Source organism: Gavia stellata, chromosome 12 (genome assembly GCF_030936135.1).
Source record: "Gavia stellata isolate bGavSte3 chromosome 12, bGavSte3.hap2, whole genome shotgun sequence".
Classification (NCBI taxonomy): Eukaryota; Metazoa; Chordata; class Aves; order Gaviiformes; family Gaviidae; genus Gavia; species Gavia stellata.
This window is the reverse complement of record NC_082605.1, coordinates 11,976,693-12,000,499: the sequence shown is the minus strand read 5'-3', so window position 1 is coordinate 12,000,499 and position 23,807 is coordinate 11,976,693. Positions and strand designations below refer to the sequence as shown.

The 23,807-nt window shown below is 55.3% G+C and overlaps 1 protein-coding gene across 1 annotated transcript; it reads right to left on the bottom strand.

The window, feature by feature from the left end:
* Window positions 1–15,129: 15,129 nt before the first annotated feature.
* RPN1 (ribophorin I) lies at window positions 15,130–23,624 on the bottom strand. The gene is made up of 10 exons (XM_059823159.1): window positions 23,400–23,624; window positions 22,395–22,459; window positions 20,520–20,826; window positions 19,797–20,006; window positions 18,622–18,814; window positions 18,190–18,289; window positions 17,782–17,920; window positions 17,480–17,599; window positions 16,748–16,993; window positions 15,130–15,714 (listed from the first exon to the last, which is right to left on the bottom strand). Exons 1-10 carry the CDS (start codon window positions 23,622–23,624, stop codon window positions 15,532–15,534), a joined length of 1,788 nt encoding a protein of 595 aa, XP_059679142.1. The 3' UTR covers window positions 15,130–15,531.
* Window positions 23,625–23,807: the final 183 nt, after the last annotated feature.

Below are 23,807 nucleotides of genomic sequence, written 5' to 3'. Positions count from 1 at the left end.
AAGCAAGGCCCTCTGTGAGGAGTAGGTTTCTCCTCCCCCTGAGAAGCGCCATGGAGGGCTGTACCCAAGGGGCACGTCTACTCCCTGCGCAGGGTGATGGAGCAGTGCACACCCAAAATCACTCCTCTCCTGGCTGCATGGCCACAGATGGGAGGTCTCCTCTCACCAGGAGGCGTGCAGGAGCCCCCCTGAGCCTGTTCTCCAGGGATGTGTCCTGTCCTCCATCCTGGCTTGCCCAGGAGATGCTTCTGGCTCTCAGCTTCTCCCAGCCCCAGGGAGACCAACCTCTGGGCCATGCACAGCACAGGCCAGCCTGCTGTGGCTCCCATTCCCACGCAGGATAGGGCTGCCCTTTGTGATGGGCAAGAGGAGAGGTGATGAAAAGCCGAGGGGAGACGTGCCAGGGCTGGAGGGAGCCCCGTGCCAGGGGTGAGGGCAGCCAGGGAAGGCTCGCACACAAAGGGCCATCCTGTCTTCACACCTGCGGGTTGGCCGGGGTGCTGACAGGGGGGATAATGCCACTGACAGAGGCATGTCGCTGGCAGATAGCAGCAAGGCGCTTCAAATAAAGACAAGCAGTGCGGTGACAGGAGACGTGCCTGGGCTTGACCCTGCAGGGGAAGGTGGCTGCCGTGGGCATGGGCTGGGGATGGTGCTGGAGACCCTGAGGAGGGGACAGGGGGAAGGTTAGGCAGTCGCCTTTCGTCCTCTGTCTCTGCAATGCTCAAGCCTAGGTAGTAATTTGGTGTTTGCTGGGATGTGTCTTGGCCAGGCTGTCTTCTACCACTGTGGAAGAAACAGGTGGTCTGTGTGAGCAGGGGCTGGAGCCAGGGCTTGGGCAAGGGCTTGGAGAAGCTCTCAGAAAAGGCTCCCCCCCATCTCCACCTTCTTGAAAAATATACAGCAGACCCCAGCCCATCAGGTCTTTCCAAGAGTTTGCTGAAGTCCCAAATCAGGAACCACTGTGGGTTTCCAGCTACTTTTCCTACTAGTCAGGTGCGACTGAACCCACCACCATGCTGTTCCCCTGGCTTTCTGTGTCTCGTCCAGGGCACGTTTACACTCAGGACTGCAGGCAGTCCCTGGGTGGGGCTGAGGTCCTGCAGGAACCAGCATAGTTGAATTCAGGTGGGCATTCAGCAATGTTTTGCCCCCACCACACTTTGGTGGGTTTAAGCATGGGGCTGTGGTGGGCACCCATCACCAGAAGGTGATGACACCAGCCTACCCAGCCCTTTCCTTACAGTACGCACCAAACCACACTACTTCTAATCCCGAAGTACCAACATTGCCTCTGCTGGGAGAGACGTAGCCCAAGGCTGTGAGGCTCCTCTTGCTCCCCAGGAGGACCAGGAGCCCACAGGAGCTGTGGGGCCCCCGTGCTGTGGACCACCTCCTCCCATTGGGATGCTGGGGTAACATCTCCCTTGGGTCCTGCTCCCTCCTGCTGGTTGTCACCGGTGTGGGGACATCTGTGTCCACCTCTCATACATCCCCCTGTGGGGGTGAACAGGGGTTAGGGATGTTGGAGGAGAAGGAGGGGGGACTGTCTGTGCATTAGAAAGTAGGTTGCAGATTTAAGCAGCTTTAACGTGCCTTTGCACAGCCTGACGTCCCAGCTGCTTTGGGGACAGCTGGGTCGGGGCTGAGCCTCGGGTGCTCCCTGCAGCCGCTTCCCCCCGGCCGCGGGCAAAAGCGGGCGGATGGTGCCCTCCTGCGGCCCCGGGACCGGGCTCGCCTTCATCCCGGAGCACGGCCGAGGCTGGGGACCCGCCAGGTTTGTTGAATCAGGCTCTGGGCCGGGAAGTTCTCGGGTCTTTTAATTTGTTTGTCGGGATGCTTTCCCTCCTCTAGCCTCTGCTTTTCCCTGGCTCCCCATCTGCTGAACTCCCACATCTGTACGGCAGCTGGGGGACGGCTGAGACACTGCGCAGGCACTGAGCGGCTCCTGCGCTGCTCGGCCAGCCCCTTCCCCGGAGCAGAGATGTGGGGTCCCTGCAGCCCCAGCCGCATCCCCTGGGTTCCCGAACCTGGCAGGCTCCCATCAAGGGATGGCGACAGACCCTTGTCTTTAGGTTCAGGGCATCTGGGAGGCATTCAGCTCCGGCTGGGCAGCAAAGGGGTCATAAAGGGATGGGGTGACCCTGAGAGGAGCCTGGCGGGATGGGCACTCTGGGGTGGGCTCTGTTCAGTGCTTGGGTGCCCCTGTTGCGGCCACCAGCACGCCTGGCTCAGGCCCTGAGCGCAACCCAGCGCATCTCTTTCCTGTCCCAGCTGGGAAAGGCTGAGTCCCTGCCAGCTTTCCTGTTTGCGTTACACCCCGCCGCTCCCCAGCAGCCTGTCCCTCGCAGGGTGGGGGGCGAAGGCAGCAGCACTCCCCCAGGTATGCCCCCGCGACCGGCAGGGCACTGGCACCCTGCCCCCCTCCCTCCAGGACCTGCCACGTTCCCCCCTGCCCTCCCGCTGGAGGGGGATGGAGGAATATCTGGACTGGGCAGATCAGCACCTGCCGAGGTCTGAGCAGTCCCAGAGCCCCTTGCAAGCCTCCCCGAGCCACGGACCCTTGGGGCTCCGGGGGAGGTAATGGGCAGAGCCCACCGGTGGCTTGCAGGAGCCTTTCCCCTCCGGCTGGGTTTTGCCGTGGCAGGGGAAGGGGGAGACGATGGGATCCTGGCACCCCTGCCAACAGGCTGTGCCATCCGGCCCGCACACTCGCACCAGGCCAGCGGTGAGAGATGCCTCCTGGAGCTGTCAGGGGATGACAACGGAGGATGGAGGCTCCCAGCCCTGCCCCACAGATGGGCGCAGGCAGGGCTGCCTTCAAAGCAAACCATGGGTGCTCCCTGGCCTGCCGGGATTAGAAAGTTAAGGGCTGGCATTGTCTTCCCAGGTCCAGAGGGGGTGGATACCAGGCAGGATTAGTCTGGCAAAGCTTCCAAATGTGCTCAAAGGGACACAATAGGACTTTGAAGAGAAGAAGCTGCACCGATGACAGGCAAGAGGAGCGTCTCTCAGCAGCCTCTGCCTCCTGACACAGGTGGGATGCGCTAGGGGCAGGTGCTGCTGCTTTGTGGCTCTGTCTCTGCCAGGACACCCTTCCCTGTGTGTCCTGGGACCCCCCAGCACTGCTGGTCCTGTGGGCCGGCTCATGGGGTGCAGGGCCCCCTGTGGCAGGGCGAGAGAGGACAGGTGATGGTGGTGAGTGATCTCGGTGCCTCTCTGCTGCCAACAGCCCAGGTAACCCCTGCAAGTCCCTTGGGACCTGTGCTGTCCATCCCTGGCTGTGGGAAGGGGTTGAGCCCTTTCACCCTGGATGTGTCTATTCATGGAGTATGCAGGTACCTGTATCTTTGGACAGATATTTGCTTCTCTAGTTATTGGTTTCATAAATTATATTTGGTTCAAGAAGAACTAAATGCACTGTTGAATTTGAGGGAGTCTGACAGTACCTTGGGGCAGGGGGAGCTCACCGTGGCATGGAGCATCCCCTGCAGCAGCCAGCTCTTTCCCAGGGCATCTCTCTGCCACACAAAGCCATTGCTGCCATCGGGGAGCTCCGGAGACCCCTGGGATGCTGGGATGGAACATGTGTGCAGGCACCAGCAGAGCCTGGGAAAAGGGGGAGCATGCAGGTAAACAGGTAATGCATGCATAGGGGTTATTTCTTCATTTTTTTTTAAATCATTTGCAATCAGGAGCAATTAGAAGCTAAAACCTGAAGAGCGACAAAGCCCCTGTCTTGATGGGTTGCTGCTCCCCAGGGCTTCCCCGCACAGAGACCCGCACCAGCACTGCAGGTGTGGCCGTGTGCTCTGGTGCAGCTGTAGAAAGTGTGGTTGCAAGGGAACTGGCAACCGGTGTGGGCAGCCAGCTGCTGGGTGGCATCTCCTGCCCAAAAACATGGCCTTTGTAGGCATGGGTGGAGGGCCCAGGCCTCCTCAGGGCGCTGGGGGACGGGCGGGCTGGATGCGGCCCCAACAGCAGGGAGCAGGCAGGGTATCGCCCGTGGGGTGCTGCTTCCTTGAGGCACGAGGCGATGCCCCGAGCAGGCCCTGAGCAGTGGGGAGCCTGCGCCCGTACATGGGATTTCCCAGAGCGTGCAGGCCCTTTTGTGCCAATTCAGTCATGGTCTTGCTTACGAGATTTTTGCTGAAGCCTCAGCCATGGGGAACCAAATTTAACTGAGTAGAAAGGTGTACCGGAGCAGAGCTGTGGAGGTTGGCAAACCAGTGCCAGGGGCATTTACTGCAGTGTAGGGAGCTGCTCCATCAGTGAGCTGCAGTGATTGCCTAGGTTCCCTGCTGAAACCACAGCTTTGCCCAGCAGCATGCAGCACCAGCTTTTGTTCGTCTGTGATAACTTACTAGCCCTGATAACTCATTAAGTGGTGGGGAACTTAACCCCATGCCATCGCCTGCCTGGCCCAGCTCCTCCAGCATGGGTCACGCATGGGCTGGGCACTGTCCTGCTCTGCAGCAGCCTGGCTCACGCAGCTGTGCCCGGTGGAGGCAGGTCTGTGCTGTGCTGTGGATGCACTTGAGCTGCTGGGAGAAGGCAGACGTCCACCGTGGAGCCTCTGCCTTGCCCATGGCCTGTCACCTCCTAGCTGAAGTGCTGCAAACCAGGCTGAGAACCAAAGAGGCTCAACACATCTCAGGCTTCTTACTCACCTGGCCCCAGGATGGCTGGCCTGGAGCAGAGACACCAGATCTGGGCTGGGCTCACTTTGGGGAGGCTGTGGGGGATCTTGCTGTCGGCGTGGTGTCACGGAACAGCCGGAGCATCCGTTAGGCTGCGTGGGGCTGGCGTGCCATGTTTGTGAAACCCACCGCGCTTGCGGTTGACCAGAGCGCTGAAATAAGCCCGGCCGGAATTGGTGCACTGCTCTGTATCCTGATGTGGTGAGCAGCTCCGACCGGCGAGGGTGGGGGCAGCCCCACTGGGGAGACTGGTGGCAGCGGGACTGCGAGGGCTTGGCAGCACCGGCACGAGGACCGCATGCAGGGCCCCGCCGGCGCCCGGAAAGCTCAGCCTGGCACTAACGGAACTGTGATAAAAATGAACGTGACCAGGACAGCAGCGCGGGGGAGATTAATGTCAGATTGTCAGAGGGGAGGAAACTAAGGCGGACAGCACTCAAACAGATACTGGAGCATGCTAGGGGGTGAAGGGGGTAGATGCTGCTTTTCCCGGCATTGCTGCATCTGCAGATCTGCATCCCCCCCTACAGCCTTTGAGGAGAGAGGAAGAGACGAAGGGTTTGCCTGAAGTGCATGTATCGCCCTTGCCAATACCTGTGCCACAAGTCCTCCCATCTCTGCAGGTGGGGGACTTGCCTCTCTGTACCGGCCTGAATGCTAACATTAGCAGTGCTTGCTGCCTGACACATTGCTGCAGATCTCTTGTGGGTCCCTGCCCAGGCCGGGTTTGCCGGTGTTTCCCACCAGCAAAGCTTTGGCTGTGACGGGAAAGCTCTTGGCTGCAAGAAGGTGCTTCGCCATGGCTGCCCACAGGAACAAAGCTCCCCTCATCATTGCTATCAGCTGCTCTGGCCTTGCCTGCACTGCCAGAGAAGCCTGCTTGTTCAGTGTCTCCCACACTGCCTGGCCCCCTGGTATCACCATGGCTTCTCCAGGACCTCGCAGCTTCCAGATGTGCAGGTACAAAAGCCTCTCAGAGGCCTCCTTCGCTCCAACACCTTTGGTGACCCCAGTGGTGGTTTCCTTTCCAGCCCTCCTTTCTCAGCTGCTCTGTCAGGCCACGTTCATGTCTGACGGGTCACGCACCCTTTCCCACCTGAATAAGGCAATCCATGTCCCTACCCAGCCTCCAGTGCATCACCTTCCCTCCCTGTCCCCTGCTGTGCCCTGGGCTCTTTGTACGTCTCTCCCAAGGGAGCATCCAGCCCCTCAAAACCTGCCCGTGGCATCATCCCAGACAAAAGTCTCACTAGGTTAGATCAGAGAAAAGGCAGCCCCAAACCGGGGCTTAATTAAGTAGCCACAGGGGCTGAGCTCCAGTGGGGCTGTGTCCGCTCTGTTCACACCTTCGCCCCACATCCCTGCCACGTGCCTCCTGCACATCCCTCCCTGCATGCAGAGCGTGGGGTTTTGCTCTGTGCTGACCCGGCTGAGCCAGCAAAACACCTCAAAACCCCAACCCAGGGTGGGCAGAGGCGGGGGAACGAGGTTCCACTTCCAGGAGGTGCCTCCGGTTTTCCCCGTGTCCCTGCGGCCGGCCCCGGTGGCCCTGCGGCGGGGCGAAGCGCGGGCCTGCAGGGACACCTGGTGGCTGCCAGCCTCGCTGCGGCCCCGGGCAGCCGGGGCGGGCGGGGGACCCTCCGCGGGGCAGGGGGGGACCCTCCGCGGGGCAGGGGGGGACCCTGGGGGGCAGGAGGCAGCGATGGGGCCCGCGGCGGGTGCCTGCCTCCTGGGAGCCGTGGCAGGGAATCGCCACATTGAAATCCTGGGGTACGGCTGGGGGGGTACGGAGGCTCTTTTTACGTTCAGCATCCGCCCAGCAGCTGGAGCTCCTTTTCTGCTCTAAGACGGAGAATAAGGGGAACTAAGGACTTTTCCCTCCCCTGGGGTGAGTGAAGAGTCAGGGAGAGGCATTTTCCATCTCAGCCCCTTTCTAGTTTGGTTTCCTTCTCCCCTCTTTGCAGGTCTGCAGGGGGAGTGGATGGACGGTCCGGCTGCAAGCACGTGTTCATGCGCTGACCGAGCTATTGCAAAGGCGATGCTTGCTCCTCTTCATGAAGTTGGAGGTGGCCAGTGTCGGTCTGGGAGCAGGCAGTCCCAGGCACAAACAGCAGTGATGGGTGACAAAATCATCTTCTGTCAGCAGTGAACAGTAAATCTTGCAGGAGCTAGGAGCTGACAGGCGAGTGTGTGCAGTGCCCATCTGTCGCAGCTGCACTTGTTCCTTCACCATATTTGTTGGGCAACCAGGGATGCTGAATGCAGGTGATGAAAATCAAAGTCCACTTGCAAGTCACTAACAAAGAATAAGGACAACAAATTTTGGCTCTGCCCTCCAGCAGATTTGATGCCTGTTCATAAAGCTGCTGTGCAGAGGTACCCTGTGGCAGAGGTGCCCGGTGTCCCAAAGGTAGCAAAAGCTCCTGCCTGCTCTACTCTGGCACAGGGATGTCCCAAGGCTGAGGCTACACCAAATTTCGTGGGCAGAGCTGGCCTGGGACACCGCGTGGCCTGTGTCAGCGAAGGCAGGGGGCACTGCGGGTGCAGGAACCAGCAGGGACGGGGTGAGCAGGGAGGGCAGGCAGGGTGCAAGCCCACCTTGCTGCCCATGGGACATACCACACCTTCCTCCCGTGTTCCCGGCTCCTGCGGGTCGAGCTGGCTGCTGCTTGTGCTGGGCACTCGCCACCTGCGGAGGCGATGCTCTTCCCTTCACCAGGGTGCTCTCCGGCTGCTGGCTGGGATAAAGCAAAGAGGTTTTCGCATCCACCCGCCTGCTGGAGATCCGCAGCCTCGCTCAGGGGTGAGGCTCACTCATTCATCTATCCGGATCATGCTGAGTCCTTCAGCTCCTGCAGCTCTGTCCCACCAGCTCCTTTTCAAATAAGCCAGGTTTTATATATCCCAAACAGCAGCCCCTGCTATCAGGCACCAATTTCTCCAGGACAGTGAGCTCTGTTAGGATGCTCACTCTGATGCTCTGGTTCTATTACTCCTTTTTTAGCTTTAGCACCTAAGTAATTCGCCTCCTCCAGTGCTGGTACTCACTTGATCCTCCATACCTGAGCTCACACCTTGTCCCTGCTAACTGGTGCTAACCCACGCCATGTGGATTTGCTCTTTCAGCACCACCTCCTCAGCCCCCTCTGAATGCCTCCAGCTTGTGTGAACTCCCCTGGTACCAAAGATTACAATAAAAGTGTGTTGGCATAAATATCAGTCCCCTGAGCAGCAGGGAAATATGGTCTTGGCTGCCTGGGACCCCACGGCAGTGGCAGCACAGGGTAGGGAGCAGAGGTGTGTTCCCGGTGGCTGGCCACGGGTTTGTTCTAGCCCTTACCAGCATGCAAGGAACACAGGTAGTGGGGACAGGGATGAGTCCCCTTCGACAGCAGGGTGAGGAGGGCTGTGCTTCTGTTGCACAGCCCCTGGGAGAGCCAGATGAACCAGGTGCTTGCTGGAAAATGGCCCTTGGAGGAAAATCCACCCAGGGATTTTGGTGGGAAGTTGCCAGTGACCCTCACCCTGAGCAGCTGGCTCTGGCTGAAGACACCAGCCTGGCTTTTAGGAGCAGCATCGCCCCGGGGGCTGGCCCTGAGCTCCTCACTGTCATTTCCTTCACCAGTCCCTTTTTCTCTTTGCATGGCCGAGTATCACCTTCCCTGTCCCTGCTCTGAACTGTTGCCACTGTGATGCTGCTCTGTGGGTGGTGAGCATGAAAATTTCACCCTGGGAGGATATTTGGTGAGCCAGCATCTCTGGTCTTTGGTCCAAGCCCAGCAAGCCCTGGACCACTCCAGTTTGGACCAGTTCAAGAGTCAGAGGGCAAGAAGTGCCCAGGGCCTTTTTGCTTGTGTACCTGGCTGAGAGTAAAGACTTGTCCTAATGACGAACTTCAGGGCAGAGTCTTGCACAGCCGCCCAGTAGCCTCGTACAGCCAGGAACTGGGAAGGATGGGGAGAGAGGACCAAGTTGTGTCTCCCAGCAGATGTATGTGGCAGGGCTAGTTGATCAGAGCACGATGACATGGAGGCAGCCGGCAGAGCCTACATGCCCAGGTCAATGTCTTGTTTCAGTGAGAAGGGACCCAACACGATGTGCGATATGGCTCCTGCTCTAGCCACGACCTCACCACTTCTCCGCTGCCTACCCTTGTGCTCTTGGAGACATTAGGAGGGGGGGGGTCCTCTCTTTTAAGTGTCCCATGCCATGCCGAACTCAGAGGCGTGGGATGCTCTCGGGTTGCTTTTTGCTCAGGTTGGCTTTCTCCAGCCCATGGCTATAGGGTTGACACAGACGCATCCCTGCTGGCCAAGTGACGCTCTGCATCTTGTGGATCTGCCATGTGGGCCACCGCCACACACAGCCCTCATGTCCCCGTGGGAGGAGGATGCTGCCCACTGCCCATGGAGCCCCTGGCGCAGCAGCAGCTTCAGGCCAGGCACCGTGCAGAGCCACGCAGGTGGCACCTACAGGGGACGTCCCCTGAGCCAAAGCCGTCAAAGCCAGGTCTCACCCGCCACCGCAGACAAGGCCTGCGTGGTCCTGGCAGAGCTTCTCCAGCCATGGTGTGCGTGGCTGCTGCCCTCAGGAGGAGGAGGCAGCTCAAAGGCATGACATGGGGCTCGGCACAAGATGGCAGCGGGGCTGGGCAGGGAGGACAGGGGTCCTGGTGGGCCCACCATGGCCCCAGCGGGGTGGGCCACCTCGGTTGTGCCTCGAGACCCTGGGGCAGCCCTGGAGGAGCTCCCCAGGCCCAGGGGACGTTTCCTGTTTGCTGCCCGCACTGAAGCATCGGCCCTTCAACCGCCGCCAGTCCTCCGCTTCCGGCAGGGGCTCCCGCCCGGAGCCCCCCTGCACTATCAGCTCGCCAGATGCCTTTTTCAGGATACTGTGGTAAAACTGTGCCGGGCAGGCGCTGTCATTTGGGGTTTTCTCTCGTGTCAGCCTCGAAGACAAATTGGACGAGGAGGAGCGAGAGGGGGGGAAAGAAAAAATAATACATTTAAACAAACAAAAAAAAAAAGAAAGAAAGATGCTCGCCGCCGTCCTCAGCTGGGGCTGGCCTGCGCGCCAGCGTGGCAATGGGTCCCCCAAGCGGCGGGGCCGGTGGCGGGCGGGGGCCGGGGCAGGCAGGGGTGGCCGCCATGGTGGTGCAGCCTCCCTGGGTGGTGTCGGCCTCTAGCGGTGGCGGAGGCAGTGAGGTGCCATGGCGGCACCGCGAGCCCCGTGGGCCCCACCAGCGCCATGGGGACCTTATCCCGTCCCTCTTGGCACTGCAGCCTGCTGGGACGTGGTCCTCCAGGTGCTGCCACTGGGTGGGACAGGGTTCTCCTCCAAGACACAGCCCACCCTGTGCTGGCGAGGGAGCAGGAGCTGCGAGAGGGGGTATGAGACACCCCAGCACCTCTCAGCCAGTCAGCAGCCTGGGGTGACTCCAAACCAGCCAGGTCCCCCCCCGGGCCACTGGTTCGCAGGCACCAGGCGGTGCTGAGCAGCCGCTGGACTGGGTGGATTGGGAGACAGGCAGCCTCGCTGGGGACGGCGGGAGGGAAATGGTGAAAGAGCGCGTGGGGAAGTCTGTCTGTCCGCCTGTGGAGCCGTGCAGGGGGCGGCTGCCAGGTCTGCCATACGGCTGGGGTACCCAAGGCACTGTGCCCCGCTGCCGGGGATGGTCCGTGGACAGATGAAGGGTGACAGACCATGGATGCTGTTTAATCTGGGAGCTCAACAAAAAACCCTGTGCTGGGTGTGCACATGGGTGTGCACGGGTATGCATGCAGGTGTGCGCTCCCCGAGGCTGTATCTCAGCAGGTCGCATTGAGGCGTGGCTGCTTGCATGGTGCTTGGCATGTTCCCCGGCTCTCCCTGCCTCCCTGTGAAGTGGTGGGGTCAGGTCGGCTGGAAGAGGCATTGCTAAACCGGGTGTGCTTTTGGACACGCTTCCTCAGGGCGTATGGAGACGTGGCACCCCCCAGAGCCAACTGCAGACCTGCAGGATTTGGTCCGAGTTAAGCCTGGTGATTTTATTTGGTTGCATGAAAAAAAAAAAGAGGTCCTTGGTCCCTGTGGAGCATAGGGGAGGTGTCAGCGTGGGGAGGGGAGACAGGGTCTATGGCGCAGAAATAGTACTGGGCTATCCCCACCCATAGTGGGTGGATGGGGGGCTGGCTAGGGCCGGAGGGTGTGGGTGGGAGTTACACCACACCTGACTATAAAACCCGATTTTCTCTCCAGCTCCTGAGTCTGAGAATCCACTGGAGGATGGGTTGGACCTCCTGGGAGTGTCTTCAGTTCTGTAGTTTCCCTTGGAGCACTGTCAGTGAGAAGTCAAAGAGGGAGAAGTTGTTCTCTGGCTGCCCGGGACGCCCAGGAGAAGCTTGGGGTGTGGGTAGCACGCTGGTGAGGAGGGGAGCTGCAGGTTGCAGGGAGGCCGGGGGAGCAGCGGGGAGGCAGGGGGGAGCTGTGTGCCACCCCGTGCGAGGCAGGTGGCTGCGCTGAGCTGGGGACCTGAAATCATAGCTGCTCGCTTTTGCCGGCAAATCTTGCATTTGTGTGGTTTCCTTTTCCTTCTTCTATGTATACTTTTTTTTTCCTTCTCTCTTCGTTTTGTTCCCTTTGCTGTGGAGGCAAATTTCATCCCTTCCAACCTTTTGGTTCCAAACTGCACAGGAGCAAAACTAATCCTGCAGTCCCAGCAGGGCTCAGCTTTAATCACCCATGAGATGTTAATCTGCTGGAGGGTCTCAAGTGCTCCTTTATCCAAGCTTTCCTTTTTCTTTTCCTTCTGCTGCTTCGCAATTCTCCTGGCAGATGCCTCCCAACTCCTCACAGCCTCCCCAGGCTATTTTTTCTGAACAAGACCACAAGTGAACTTTCTAGCCCAGAAAAGCTTCTGTGCAAAGCAGCAGAGACAAAGCCTGGTCCTTTTGCAGCTCTCAGCCCTCTCTTGAAGTACTGGCTGTTTTGGAAGCAGCAAGAGGATGGAGGTTGTCCTCTCCATCAGCTTGGGATTCCCCCTGCCCTCAGGTCTCAGGTTAGATGGCCACAAGCATAGCTGAAGGGAAGAGGAGCCCTCGTGCCTGGATTCCCTGGTGGCAGTGCCTACATCTCTGCCCAGTGCTGGCTGTGATGCTTTGGGAAGCTGCTGGCTCCAGTTTCTCACGCTTGATGAGCTGCCAAGCCTGGAAGAAATAAGGGATATCCTTGGAAAGCAGCAGCTGGAGTTCAGGGAGATCCCAAAGCCAGCCACAAATGGTGCCAGTAAGGCCAGCCCTGGCCAAGGACCTGCTGGACTGGCCCTGGTGGCAGAGGCCAGCATGGTGACACTGGCTGAAGGATGCAGCGGCTGCAGGATCAAAGCAAGCACAGCCTGAGTGCCATGGAGGAGAGACTGAGATCCCTGATGGCTCTGCTGATGGGAACTCTTTCGGGCTGCTGCGCAGCAGCTCCTTCCTAGGAAGTCCATCCTCAGCAGGCACCTTGGGACACACGTCTGGCAAGGAGCTGCTTCTCTGCTTGCCACTGGGGTCTGAGCAGGGAGATCATTTTGAAACCTCCTTGGATGCATTTACAGTTTGTAACACCCAACCACAAGAGAGAGATTTTGAAGTTGGATCGCCTTGAGCCCTCAGAGCTGGAGGGGGGGAAGATGGCAGGAGATGAACAGCTAACTGCCTTTTTGGCTCAATGGCCATCCCCATTTTTCCCCCAACCCATGGATTGGAGACTGCTCCCTTTAAATTTGGCAGAGACAAACAATTACAGCCCTAATTGATCCACTTGCTGCCATCAGGTGCTGTTGCTCTGGCTCTCCCCCAGCTCCTGCAGATCCTGAGCTCCTGGTAGGTGCTGTGGTTTTTTCCTCCTCCTTTTCTAGTTTATTCTCAGGAGTAGATTTGCAGGAATCCAGAAATTGCTCTGGTTTCTAGGTCGCTCTGCTGCTGCGTGTTTGTTGAAAGGGTTCCCTGATGTATGTGCTGCTGTGGGCTGTTGTCACAGGCTGCAAATGCCCAGCTGCCCCTTTTCCTGGGCTCAGCAGGGAGGTGTGTTTTGGGGTATGGGGGTGCCTCCTCACTGTGGCTCTCCCACAGTTTTGGGGGTTGCTAGCACAGGGGAGCAGGTACAAAGGTTGGGGACGACTCTGGGGGATGAAACTCACCCTGGGGAATGTCACAGCATTTGTGTCTCCATCCTATTTCATAACCCAGTTGAAAAGCATGTAGGAGCCAGAGCCTGCCTCCCTGGAGGATCTCTTGCCCACCCTAAGGGGCCTGCACTAAGCCCCAGAGGGGGGACATCCCTGGGCCACTCACCCCAAATTGCCCTTTTCCTGCACGTGAGCTGGCCCTGGGGGCAGAATGGGCTCAGGGTGGATGGTGTGGGAGACTGCGGCCACCTGGGGAGGGTGGCAGAAGGGAGCTGCGTGGAGAGGAGCAAAGCATCTCTCTTTTCAGTGGCTGTTTTATTCTCGGCCTCTGGAATTGGGGCAGCACTCCTTGGGGACCAGAGGTCTTTTTTGCTGGGGCTGGCTGCATTCATCTTGCCTATTTATAGCTGCTGTCTTTGCAGCTGTGGTTTCCATTAACAAGCAGGATCTGAAGCAGCCCAGCAGCCACGAGGGCTGAGCTGTGGTGCTGATCAAGCAGAGCCCCTTGGGATAGGGAGGGAAAGACACAGAGACACGCCATCAACGCCACAGGGCTTTGTAATGGGCACAAGCTCCACTGTACCCTCGGGGGTCTGGGCTGCCAGGCAGAAGTGGGACGTGGGGAAGGAAGAGTGGCGCTGCCTTTCCTCTGCCAGGGGGAAGGCAAAGTTAAGGGTGTCTCTGGGACCATTGGTTTGATCCCTCTTCTCCTCCCCTGGACCTATCTGCGTTGCCCCAGGTGCAACAGGCAGCACCTGTCTGACTTTGGATGCCCCTGGTACCTCCCCAAGTACTGTGCATGTATTTTGGCCCAGTGGGTTAATGATGATTTATTTGATTTTAGCTGTTGGTCATCTCCACCCTGGTCGGGCAGGACTTGTGGTTTCGGGGCTCCCAAGAGCACCTGCACAGGGAGCAGAGAGGCAGGGGATCTAGGCTTGCCCACCCCGCTGCAGGGTGAGGTTTGTGCGCATGGGAGGGAGCTGGCACCTGGCAGACAAGGTGGCGAGTGCCTGGGCTCAGGCCTGCAGCAAAACACTCCTGACTAACAAACCCATTTTGGAAGCTGTGTGGCCTGGGGCAAAGGGCTTTCCTACCAACTGCATCCTCTAAAAACAGAAAAGCATCCCAGGAGAGGATAAGGACAGCTTTTATCCAAGATAAGAAGCCCCTCCAAGATAAGAGGTGTAGTAAAGGGCAAGGACGGTGTGTCTGTGACAGAGACCTTGGCTACGTGGGCCCAGGACAGAGGGACAGGCAGTGCAGATGGCCTGGCAAGGGCTGGAAGGTGTCCAGCTACTTGTGCAGGTCCAGGCACAAGGCTTGCAGGCAGTGCCAGGCCACGGGGGCTGTGTTTGCCCCAAGTCCCGTGCAGAGCCAGCGCAGGAATCGTGGCACATGTCCACCCCCCAGCACAGCCACTCTTGGCAGTAGCGTCCTCGGAGGTGACTCAGATCGCTCTGTGGTGTAGCCATCTTCTTGGCCAGTTTGTAAGCAGCCCCCAGCTCTTCTGCTGAGTGTGCTTCCCACAGGTGGCTGCAGATGCCCACTGGAGAGGGCTGCACCCCACTTCACCACCCCTGCCCTGCAGGAACATCCACCCACAGGCAGCTGCCTCCACCCTCAGGGCAGGGCATCAGCAAGAAAGAAGGCAGAGGGACACACCCCATTCTGCTCTTTTCTGGTCCTTTCTGTACTGGGATCTCAAACTGCTTTGGTAAACAACTAAGCCATGCAATTGGCTTAGGGAAGACCTATATTGCAGTCCCTCCAGCCAGCTCTGAGATGTTTAGCAATGCACTGAAGTAGAGAGGTGCAGGGAAATGTTTCTTATGAGGCTAAAACTATCAAGGAATTGCATGCACAACACAGGATATCCAGGTGCAAGCAAGGGCCTACTTGGGCAGCACAAGGGACACAGGGACTGCTGTCACACGTAGCAGGAAAGCGTAGCACATGGTGAGAGGCTAGCAGGAGGGGTTCATGGTGTTTTTTCTCCCTGTAATGGTGTGGGGGCAGGCATGTATGTCCCCTAGGGAACAAGGGCTTGCCTTTCTCCCCTGCCTGGCTCAGGGCCCTGCAGGGTGGCAGAGCTCTGCCTCCAAGACATGCAGCTGACAGGAGGCAGGAGTGGTCAGGGCTGAACTCTGTTCCCCAGGGAACTGCATTGCCTGGCTGTGGGCAGGATAGGGCCGCCCAGCACCTCTGCACCAGTGCCTCTGCCTCCCCCCACCCCGGCACAACATGTAAAGGCGAGGCAGTGGCAGTTTTATTTCAAAGTACAACAAAAGTGTCTTTTATTCTTTCTGGAGATGCGACATTCAGATTTGCCATGAGCATGTCTGTGCTCAGACTGGCCGTTTCTGTGCGTTTAGTCAGGGCACATCTATACAGAGAAAATCGAAAGCGGGAGACTGTTTTATAACCTGGCTGAGCCTCATCTCTGGTAAAGAAACCCTGTTAACCAGCCAAATAGCATGATGTCGTGGTCCCTTGCACAGCACATGTTGCTGAGCAGACAGGCTCTATAGAAAAATCTAAAAACAAAATGTACTTTCAGACATTTCACATCAACTTTTCCCCTAATTTTGCTGGGAAGGAGTTTTGGCTCAAAGTGTATCCACTCCCAGGCTTCTCATCTCCCTTCATACCTCTCCCCTCCACCCAGCTGGTAAACCAGAGCTACAGTGCATCGAGGATGTTGTCGATTTTGGTGACCAGGTCTTGGCGCTTGTTGGAATGCATCTTCTCATTCTCGATGTATGTGTCCTTCTTGAGCTTGCCAGCTACCAGCCGCTCAGCTTCAACCGAGGACTTCAGAACAAGCTCCTTGACTTGGCTGTCGAGCTTCTGAATCTCACTTACCTTACAGGGTGAGAAGTAAAGGGAATATTAGCGGAGACAAAAAAACATCCCTACAGTGAAGCTGGAATAGAAGAGATGGTAAAGCTGGAGCAAAAGACAAAGTCAGTGCTAAGTGGAAACATCTCTAATCCCTGAATATTGCCTCCTGAGCCATCACCTGTCTCTGGCATCACATTATGAAGAATATCTCATGAGCAGGTAATTAAGCACTGCAGATAAAGGGGCTCTGAGGACCCAGAAGCCATACTGGCAGGAGACAGGTGCAATGACTGTTAAAGAATGTTTAGTGACAGATTTTAAAGGCTTCACGCTAAACCACAACTATGATAGCTGGAAGCTGTGTCCCTACAGTTAATGTTAATGGTGTATGAGAAGCAGGTCTCCAATGACAGAGCTACTCTTTGAGTTAGTAACAGATTAAGCAAGGTCACTGTTGGTTGAATGGTCCTTAGAGACTAAAGTGTCCCTCACTTGGGGTTAAGTGGCTGTTCCAGGTAAGTGTTGAAATACAGTGGAGGGAGGAAAGGATAGCGGGTGTGTGCTCACTGCCATGGCTTTCAACATGGTACAGCGAAACACCCCCTGAAGAGCATCATGTTACCAAAACTCTGTCAGCACCAAATTCAAATGTGCAAGAAAATAAGATATGAGGGAGAAGATTTTGGTTTGGCTGGTGTCAGTAGTAAAGTCAGAACTGATAATGTGTTGATAGTTTTCATTTTTGCCTAAGTGTCACTGCCATGAGCTCAATGAGAAGCATCAGGATTGTGTTACAAAATCTGTACTCATGCAGCTGGTTCAAGGGCTGTTTAAGAAACCGCAAAAGCAGCTGTTTACCAGCAGCACTTAGAGCTGCATAACCAAGATTACTGCAAAAAGAATAAACTGATCTTTATACCCTCTGGCAGTGGTCAAGCCATTTTCAGAGGAAAAAAAAAATATAGGCTGCAGAAATTAAACCCCAAATTAAAACTCACCTAGAATACTTGACAGAGCCAAGAATAAGAGAGCTTAAAAAATTGTAATTTCTTACTTTATCACATAAGTCAGAGCCTTCTGTCTTCAGTTTAGACTGCAGAGAGGCTATTTCATTTGTCAGGGCCTTGTGCTCTGTCTCCAAAGCCTTTTTGCCGCTGTTCAGGGTGGAGATGTCCCGTGACTGCTTGTATTTATTCACTGCTTCATCAAAGTGACGGTACAGCCCAAGTCTCTTGTTCACCAGAGTAAGCACTTGCTCTGTGATACAGGCAACCTTCATCCTAGCTTCAGCAGCTGGATCCTGCAAGAGGACAGAAGGGAAGATCAAAGCAGTCATATCTTTGATCTGCATCAAGCCATGCTTGCAGTCTGCCACAAGACTATTAAAGAAACTGCTCCCTTTACTATTAAGTCAACTGACAGTAATTAGGTGAATTGTACAAGTACTGACTGGGGCAAGCACCTTTCAGCACTCAGCCTAGCCCAACAAATAGCTTAACAAAAAGTAAGTTAAAATGTTGCAGAAGGAGAATTGCGGACATCCCTGCTTCTCAGGGAGGGACTCCTTTTCACCCAGAAGGAAAAACTCAGGTTAGCCTTAGCACATGAGTTCAAACCCTGCAGGAGTATCAAAGCTCAGGTAGTATAAAGACAGGGCTCTGTTAAAGCATCTAGTAAGATATCCAATCAGCAGGACTATTCAGTGAGAATTACTGGTATGAAAGATCTCCAACCATCAGCTGAGTAAGCCACTAATGCTCCCACAGGGCTCTTCACCATACACCACCTTAGTGATGGAGAAATCCAGCCTCACGTAGACAATCACAGTGAAGAACAAGATGTAAAAAGCTCCAACCACCAACAGAGGCTCCTGCAGCATCAAGATTTTGTTGAAGGTGTAATGAACCTAGAAGAGAAGTTTGAAACACTGAGGAGTGACCCATGTTACTACGGGAGAGAACTCCTCTCCTCAGGCAGCAGTGGAACTGGACGTGCAGTCCAGCAAGCAATACAGGTGTTTCGACTGTGCCGCTGAATACAGAGGAGGCGCAACTACTCAGGCAAACCATGCAGAGAGGTCACACTCACCACGATGTCTTGGATGTGCTGCTCTACCAGGTTGCTCTTGTGTGCCACAATAACTGGACGTCCAAAAGTGTCCAGGTAAGTGTAGTGAAGCTCGTCTGAAGCACGATTGATTTCATAGGGGCTGTCCACATGGATATTCCTGTGAATAAAGCCAGACAGTTCCATATGACTCTACAGTGTTTGAGATGATGTAACCTAGGACTTGGCTGGCCAACCATGGCCTCTAGCACAAGGCCAATTAAGCAGTTTGAACAACACTCTGAAAGGAAGCAAAGCTGTGTTCCAAGGTCTCTTCCACATGACCAGTCATGGTTTTGTTTTGCTGTCCTCAGGTCATTAGAGCAGGCTGGAGAATTGCCACCAACACAGCATCATCTGCAGTAACAAGCCAAGAGTAATGACACTTACTTGGCACCTTCTGGCAGGACAATCTTGACAGTCAGAGAGTCTGTAACTTGCTCATCAAACACGTGGTCGACAAACCTCATTTTCAAGGCATACTGATCACCTAAGAGAGTGCAGACCAGAGAGTGGTTACAATTTCTCAAAGAACAAGGGGCAACCTTGAAGCTCGGCTCCTAACAGAAGCAAGAACAGAATTTGGATGGATAGGTTATGCAGCAGGGGGCACTAGCTCGCTCAAGTATATTTTAACCAAATGTCTACAAAAACCTGAAGGAAGCATAGAAAAGAAGGTGGATTTGCATGTTCTAGAAATAATAGCTAGCAACTGTTGTTGCTAAGGTGCAGCATACCGCAGCTTTGAATTCTTAACTGTACAGCAACCACCTTTAAACACAGAGGAGAAGATTTCTTATTCCCTTCCCCTGTGCCACCCACCAAGATTGTAGAGGTATTCGTAGCTTGGCAGGTTATAGCCGATGATGTAATGAGTTTTCCATCCCCCAAAAAGCGGGAAGCGGGGACGGATCTCCATCTCAACGGAGTCATCCAGAACAAGGAGGTGGCTGGTGGAGATGTTTCCAATTTCATCTCTGTAATAGACGTCCTGAGCAGCAGCTGGGAGAATGGTCTGTATGAAGAGAAACAACAGTCAGTGCATCGGCTAGGAGCTATTGCCAGTGAAATTGTCAAAACCTATAACTGCTGTTGAGCATCGAGAAACTGTGCTCCCACATGAGAAATGACAAAATGGCAATTCAGTTGCACTGAGTGGTAAAACTGTGCTATTATAAGCAATCAGCCACAGAAGTGACTGCCAGCACTAAAATCACTTGGCCTCTAAATGAATGTGCTTTCTCCAGCCCAGTTTCAAATATCCCGGACAGCAAGGGATCTCATCATGCCCACCAGGACAGCAATTCCTTTTTCACTCCAGCCCGCTGCCCTAGCTCACTGAGCTTGCTGGCTTTACGCTCAGCAAAATGAGATTTCTGTTTGGCTGCACCACCTTAGAGAATTACAACAATCAATCCTGGAGGCTTCAAGCAGCGAGAAAGGTTTTGGTTCAGATGAAAACACACAATACTTTTCACATCTGGCTAGCAAAGCCACAGCTTTAACTCCTGTTAAGTGCTTTGTGAGCAAGGAGTGAATGGGTGAGTTTCCAATTAATACTGTTCAACATGATGAGGGTATGAAAGAGAAGGCAACTCTAAAAATAAGAGGGTGGGGACAGAATGAATGGCCCTTGCACAGTGGAAAACAGAAAGCAGAGCTGTCAGCACAGGGATTAAGGGTTTTTAGAGGGTCCCTGAGATTGGAGGGGTGAGAGTGTGGAGAAACACTACATGCCCTGGTAAATGCAGTTTGTTAGGCCAACAGATGCAATAAAGCATATAACCTCCTAATTCTACCCCCAAAAGCTATTCCTATATAGCAAGAGCCTTCTCTGAAAATAGATCAGAGCTTTAATATTCCCTTATTACTTGGGTATGGTTACCAAAGAAAAGGCATAGGAAAAGGACAACTGTATTTTTTATTCCCCTCTGGGGATGCAAGAAAGGGGGAAGCTACAGTAAAAAAAAAAAAAAAAAATTATGCAAAATGTCAACCTTAAAAGACTTGACAGAAGAAATCCCACTGTCTGGCTGTCTCTGGTAGTCGTATCTGGAGAAAGGCCCTTTCAGCACTGCTCCTGTGTGCTTTAAATCAACTGTCTCTTCAACTGCAATATTCCCCCAGTGAGATACCTCGATGACTCGGGTCATACTGGTGATGGTCAGGAATGGACTGTTATTTTCATAGTGCACCTTCAGAGTGTCCTAACGAGGAAAAAAGATAAACTATTAGACCTGAAGTAAGGAGCAACCTCCCCTCACAATTATCTGTCTCCATGTCCCACCGAGAAACCTCCTTGACAGACTGCAGAGAGGTGAAGCTGTGTGCACAAGGTTTGAGCCCCGCCCAGCCCAGTTCACACAGGGCACTGGGTACCTGGTGTGTACTCACAGGTCACACCCCACACGTCTGGCTGAGTTATAACGGTGAGGGAGCTGGAGATGACGTCTTCCCCACTGCAAATACACCCTTGCCAGAACCATGCACAAACTGGCTTGGTTTGCTCTGTGGACACCAAACAGCGGTCAGCAATCGTGTCTGTACTAGGAGCACCTTGTTGGAGCACATGTTCCTAGCCTGCATGCAAGCTAACTCAGGTTTGACCTGGAATTCTTACACAAAAGCCTCCACCTCCCACTCTCCAGCCTCTGAGATGCAGGTGCCATGTTTGCAAGATGCTCTCTGCAGAGCCACAACCTCTTTGTACAGACATTTACCTGGCTGTATGGAGGAACGTCCTTGAAGGGGCCATATTCAATCATGTCTTCAGTGCGGGAAGGGTTGCCCAGCTTGGTGTAACTCTCCACGTTCCTAGAGGCCAATTTGACCCGGGTCGTTTGGGTCTTGGTGAAGTATGGTGAGTAGAAATAGTGATTTCCTTCAAAGACCACAAATTGCTTCTCGCTTTGGGTGATGTGGGTGGGGTAGGGCTGCAGGACGTGCGTAAAAACCATTTCAACAGATACACGGACCTTGGCTCCTGGTGCCAAAGGAGATGGCAGCTTCACAGAGAAGAATTTTCCACTGGAAGGGAGAAGAACAGACAAGTCATGTGAGATCTCCCGAGAGAGCAATCAGATCCAACCCCTGTAACATCCCCTGTGCACAGGAGCCCATGTATCACGTATATCGTGTGTGATTGGGGTCAATATTTTATTTGCTCCTCCAAGGTGTACAGATGTCTCATCCCAGAGGGTGTGCTTACTCCAGACTGGGGAAGCAGGACAGGAGACCGCACAGGGTGAAGTGTGTTCAGGCACAATTAAAGACTTCACTTCACAAAAACACCTGGCTCCCATTTTTGAAGAGGAATGATGACACACTCCCCTCCCTAGTTCTGCATTTACAAAGCATGCTTTAGCAGGGGTTTTTTCCATTCTTCTCTGGCTGACAAGAATGATCTGAATCAGAGGAAGCATGTGTAAATGTCCACAAGACAAATCACAAACATCTTAAGCGCCTGTTCCCACAAAGTCTGTTCATTCTCAGCTTTTTGCCCACAGGATCTGAAACCAAGGAAGGTCCAGAAAATGAGAATGGTTTTGGACTGAGGGTCTACAGAAAGCATCAAGATTTTACCAAACCTATAAGGATACACCAGATGGACCAAGGTGATAACAGAAGTGAATGGACTTCAAGTCACACCTGGTGGCCCAAGAGCAGGATCACATGAGGCCTCCAGATATGTCAGAAACCACAGTCCACCTTGGCAATTTAACTCCACAGCTACTGTCCTCTTGAAACCCAGCAGCACCGTGCTTCTGACCCATTTTACAAGCACCCTTTATTTCTCAGCTCTCATGGCTCAGAAAGCACCCGCTGGCCCAGTCTTGCAGTGTATGCACAATATCCCAAGCTTGGCAGTGCAGAGCTTTGGGCAAAAGACAGCATCCTCTCTCCCTCCAGCAGGCAACAGCCCATGCTGGGCCACAGTATCCAGCGCACTGTGGTACTCCCCGCATCGCAGACTAAGAGTGGTGCTCTGGGCACACAGCCAAAGAGCACTTACAATCTCTCTGTAATCACCACTGCCAATCATTTGAGACCTCAAAAGGGAGCAATGGGTAAAAGTATGATCATGGCTGTAATGCTTCTTTTCCCTGATGTCCCTTAATAAAGGAACAGGGCATTACTTAAGGTACTGAGTACAAGAGACTAAGCACAGCTGAGCCCCCCTGAAGGCAGCTGAGTTGCATTTAAGAGAGAGTTCTTGCCCTTGTAGGTCTCTCTCCTCACTAGCAGCCATGGGTGGCCATGAGAAGCAGGTATGTGCTGCTTGTGCTGGACTCAGTGCAGAGATCTAAAACCACATATGCTATCACCCAAGGAAAGAGCATCTGAGGGAGGGGGATGACTTCTACTGAGGCCTCTTGGGCTGCAGGAATTGGGTTTGGCTGCTTGTGTGAACCGTGCTCCCCAGCTTTGTAACACCCCAAGATGGAGCCTGAGTACAGAGTGGTTCTTTTCAGGAACAAAGGACTCTAGGATCTCCAGGTATGTGGGACTGGGGTAGTATTTCTGCTCCACTGTGAGGACAATGGTGGAACCCCCATGCACAGCTCTAGGTACTGACCTTAGAGGGTGAAACTCACCTTTTGCCCTTAACTTTAGTCTCTCTCACTTCCAAGGTGTTCTCCTCTTCTTCCTCACCCTTCACCTGTTCCAAGACAACAGACTGATCAGCATACTGCTGTTTAAAAGACTTAACATGTCCAGGGCAAACTCCATACAGTGCCTATCCACTTTTTAGAGGGGTGCCCCCCAGATAGATAACTACTTTATTAAAAAAACCCCAAACTTTTATAATGTTTTTCATTAATACAAATTGCAGTGTGGTCAGCATGCAAGAACAGATACTGGACATTTCTGATAAACCTCTCAAGTTCCCCTTATCCTGGTTCCCAAGCCAGCACAGTCACTGTAACTCGTGCAAATGAGAATCTCTGTCAACCGCTTCTGTGATTTCTCTCGTATGTTTCCTACAGCGGCTGGGGAGCGAGCAGGCCACGGGACTCTGAATTGGCCAGCAAGCAAAAAGGACATCAGTGCAAATGCTCCTGGGACCAGAAGAGCCCTCTTGCATGTACGTCCCGTGGGGTAAGAGGCCGGACCCCCGCCCCGGGCCTGCGGTGGCTGGCGATGCAAGCACCGCTCCACCCGAGGGGCTGCGGCTGCTCTCGTTACAGCAGTAACGACGTAAATCAGCATTTCTCTCGACTCCCTCATCGCTTCCCAGACCCTACCACCTCAGCCGTTCACCGCCCTTTGTTCCGTATAACGATGAAAACCCTCAGCTTCGCTATTTAGAAGGCAGCGGGAGCACTGGAAGCGCACTGCGGCCGGCGCCGGGCGAGGACGCCTCTCCCCGACCGCCACGCCGGCTGCCGGCGGAGCCCGCGCGGAGGGTAACGGGCGGCAGCGCCCGGGGCCGCAGCGCTGCGCGGGCGCGCCCGCAGGGCGGCGGGAGCCGGGAGCGCGGCTCTGTGCCTACGTGTCCCTGCGGGCGGCGGGGCCCGGGCCGCGCGCGAGGCCGTGCCGCGGCCCCCCCCCGAGGAGCGGGGCGCCATCCCCCACTGCCCCTCGCGGCCCGCGCTCACCTGCACGCCCAGGTAGGCCAGGCGGGGCTCCAGGCCGGGTTCCAGCGCCAGCAGGAAGGCGGAGGCGGCTGTGCCGCCCGCCGCGTTGGCGAGACTGAGCTCGGCCGAGACCTTGGCCAGGTGGGTGCTGAGGTCCACGGAGCGCCGCGCCTCCTCCAACAGCAGGTCGGCGGCCGCCCCGGCGGCCGCCAGGCAGAGGAGCAAGCGGCACAGCAGCCCCGCCATGGCCGACACACCGCACGGGGAGGTCACAAGATGGCGGCGCCCGCGCTGTACGGGGAGGGCACAAGATGGCGGCGCCCAGCGGGGGAGGTGGCTCACGATGGCGGCGCCCAGCGGCGCTTGAGGTCCCCCGCTGGGTAGGGCGGCCGCGCGAGTGCCTGAGGAGAAAGGCCGGGCTGGAGGCGG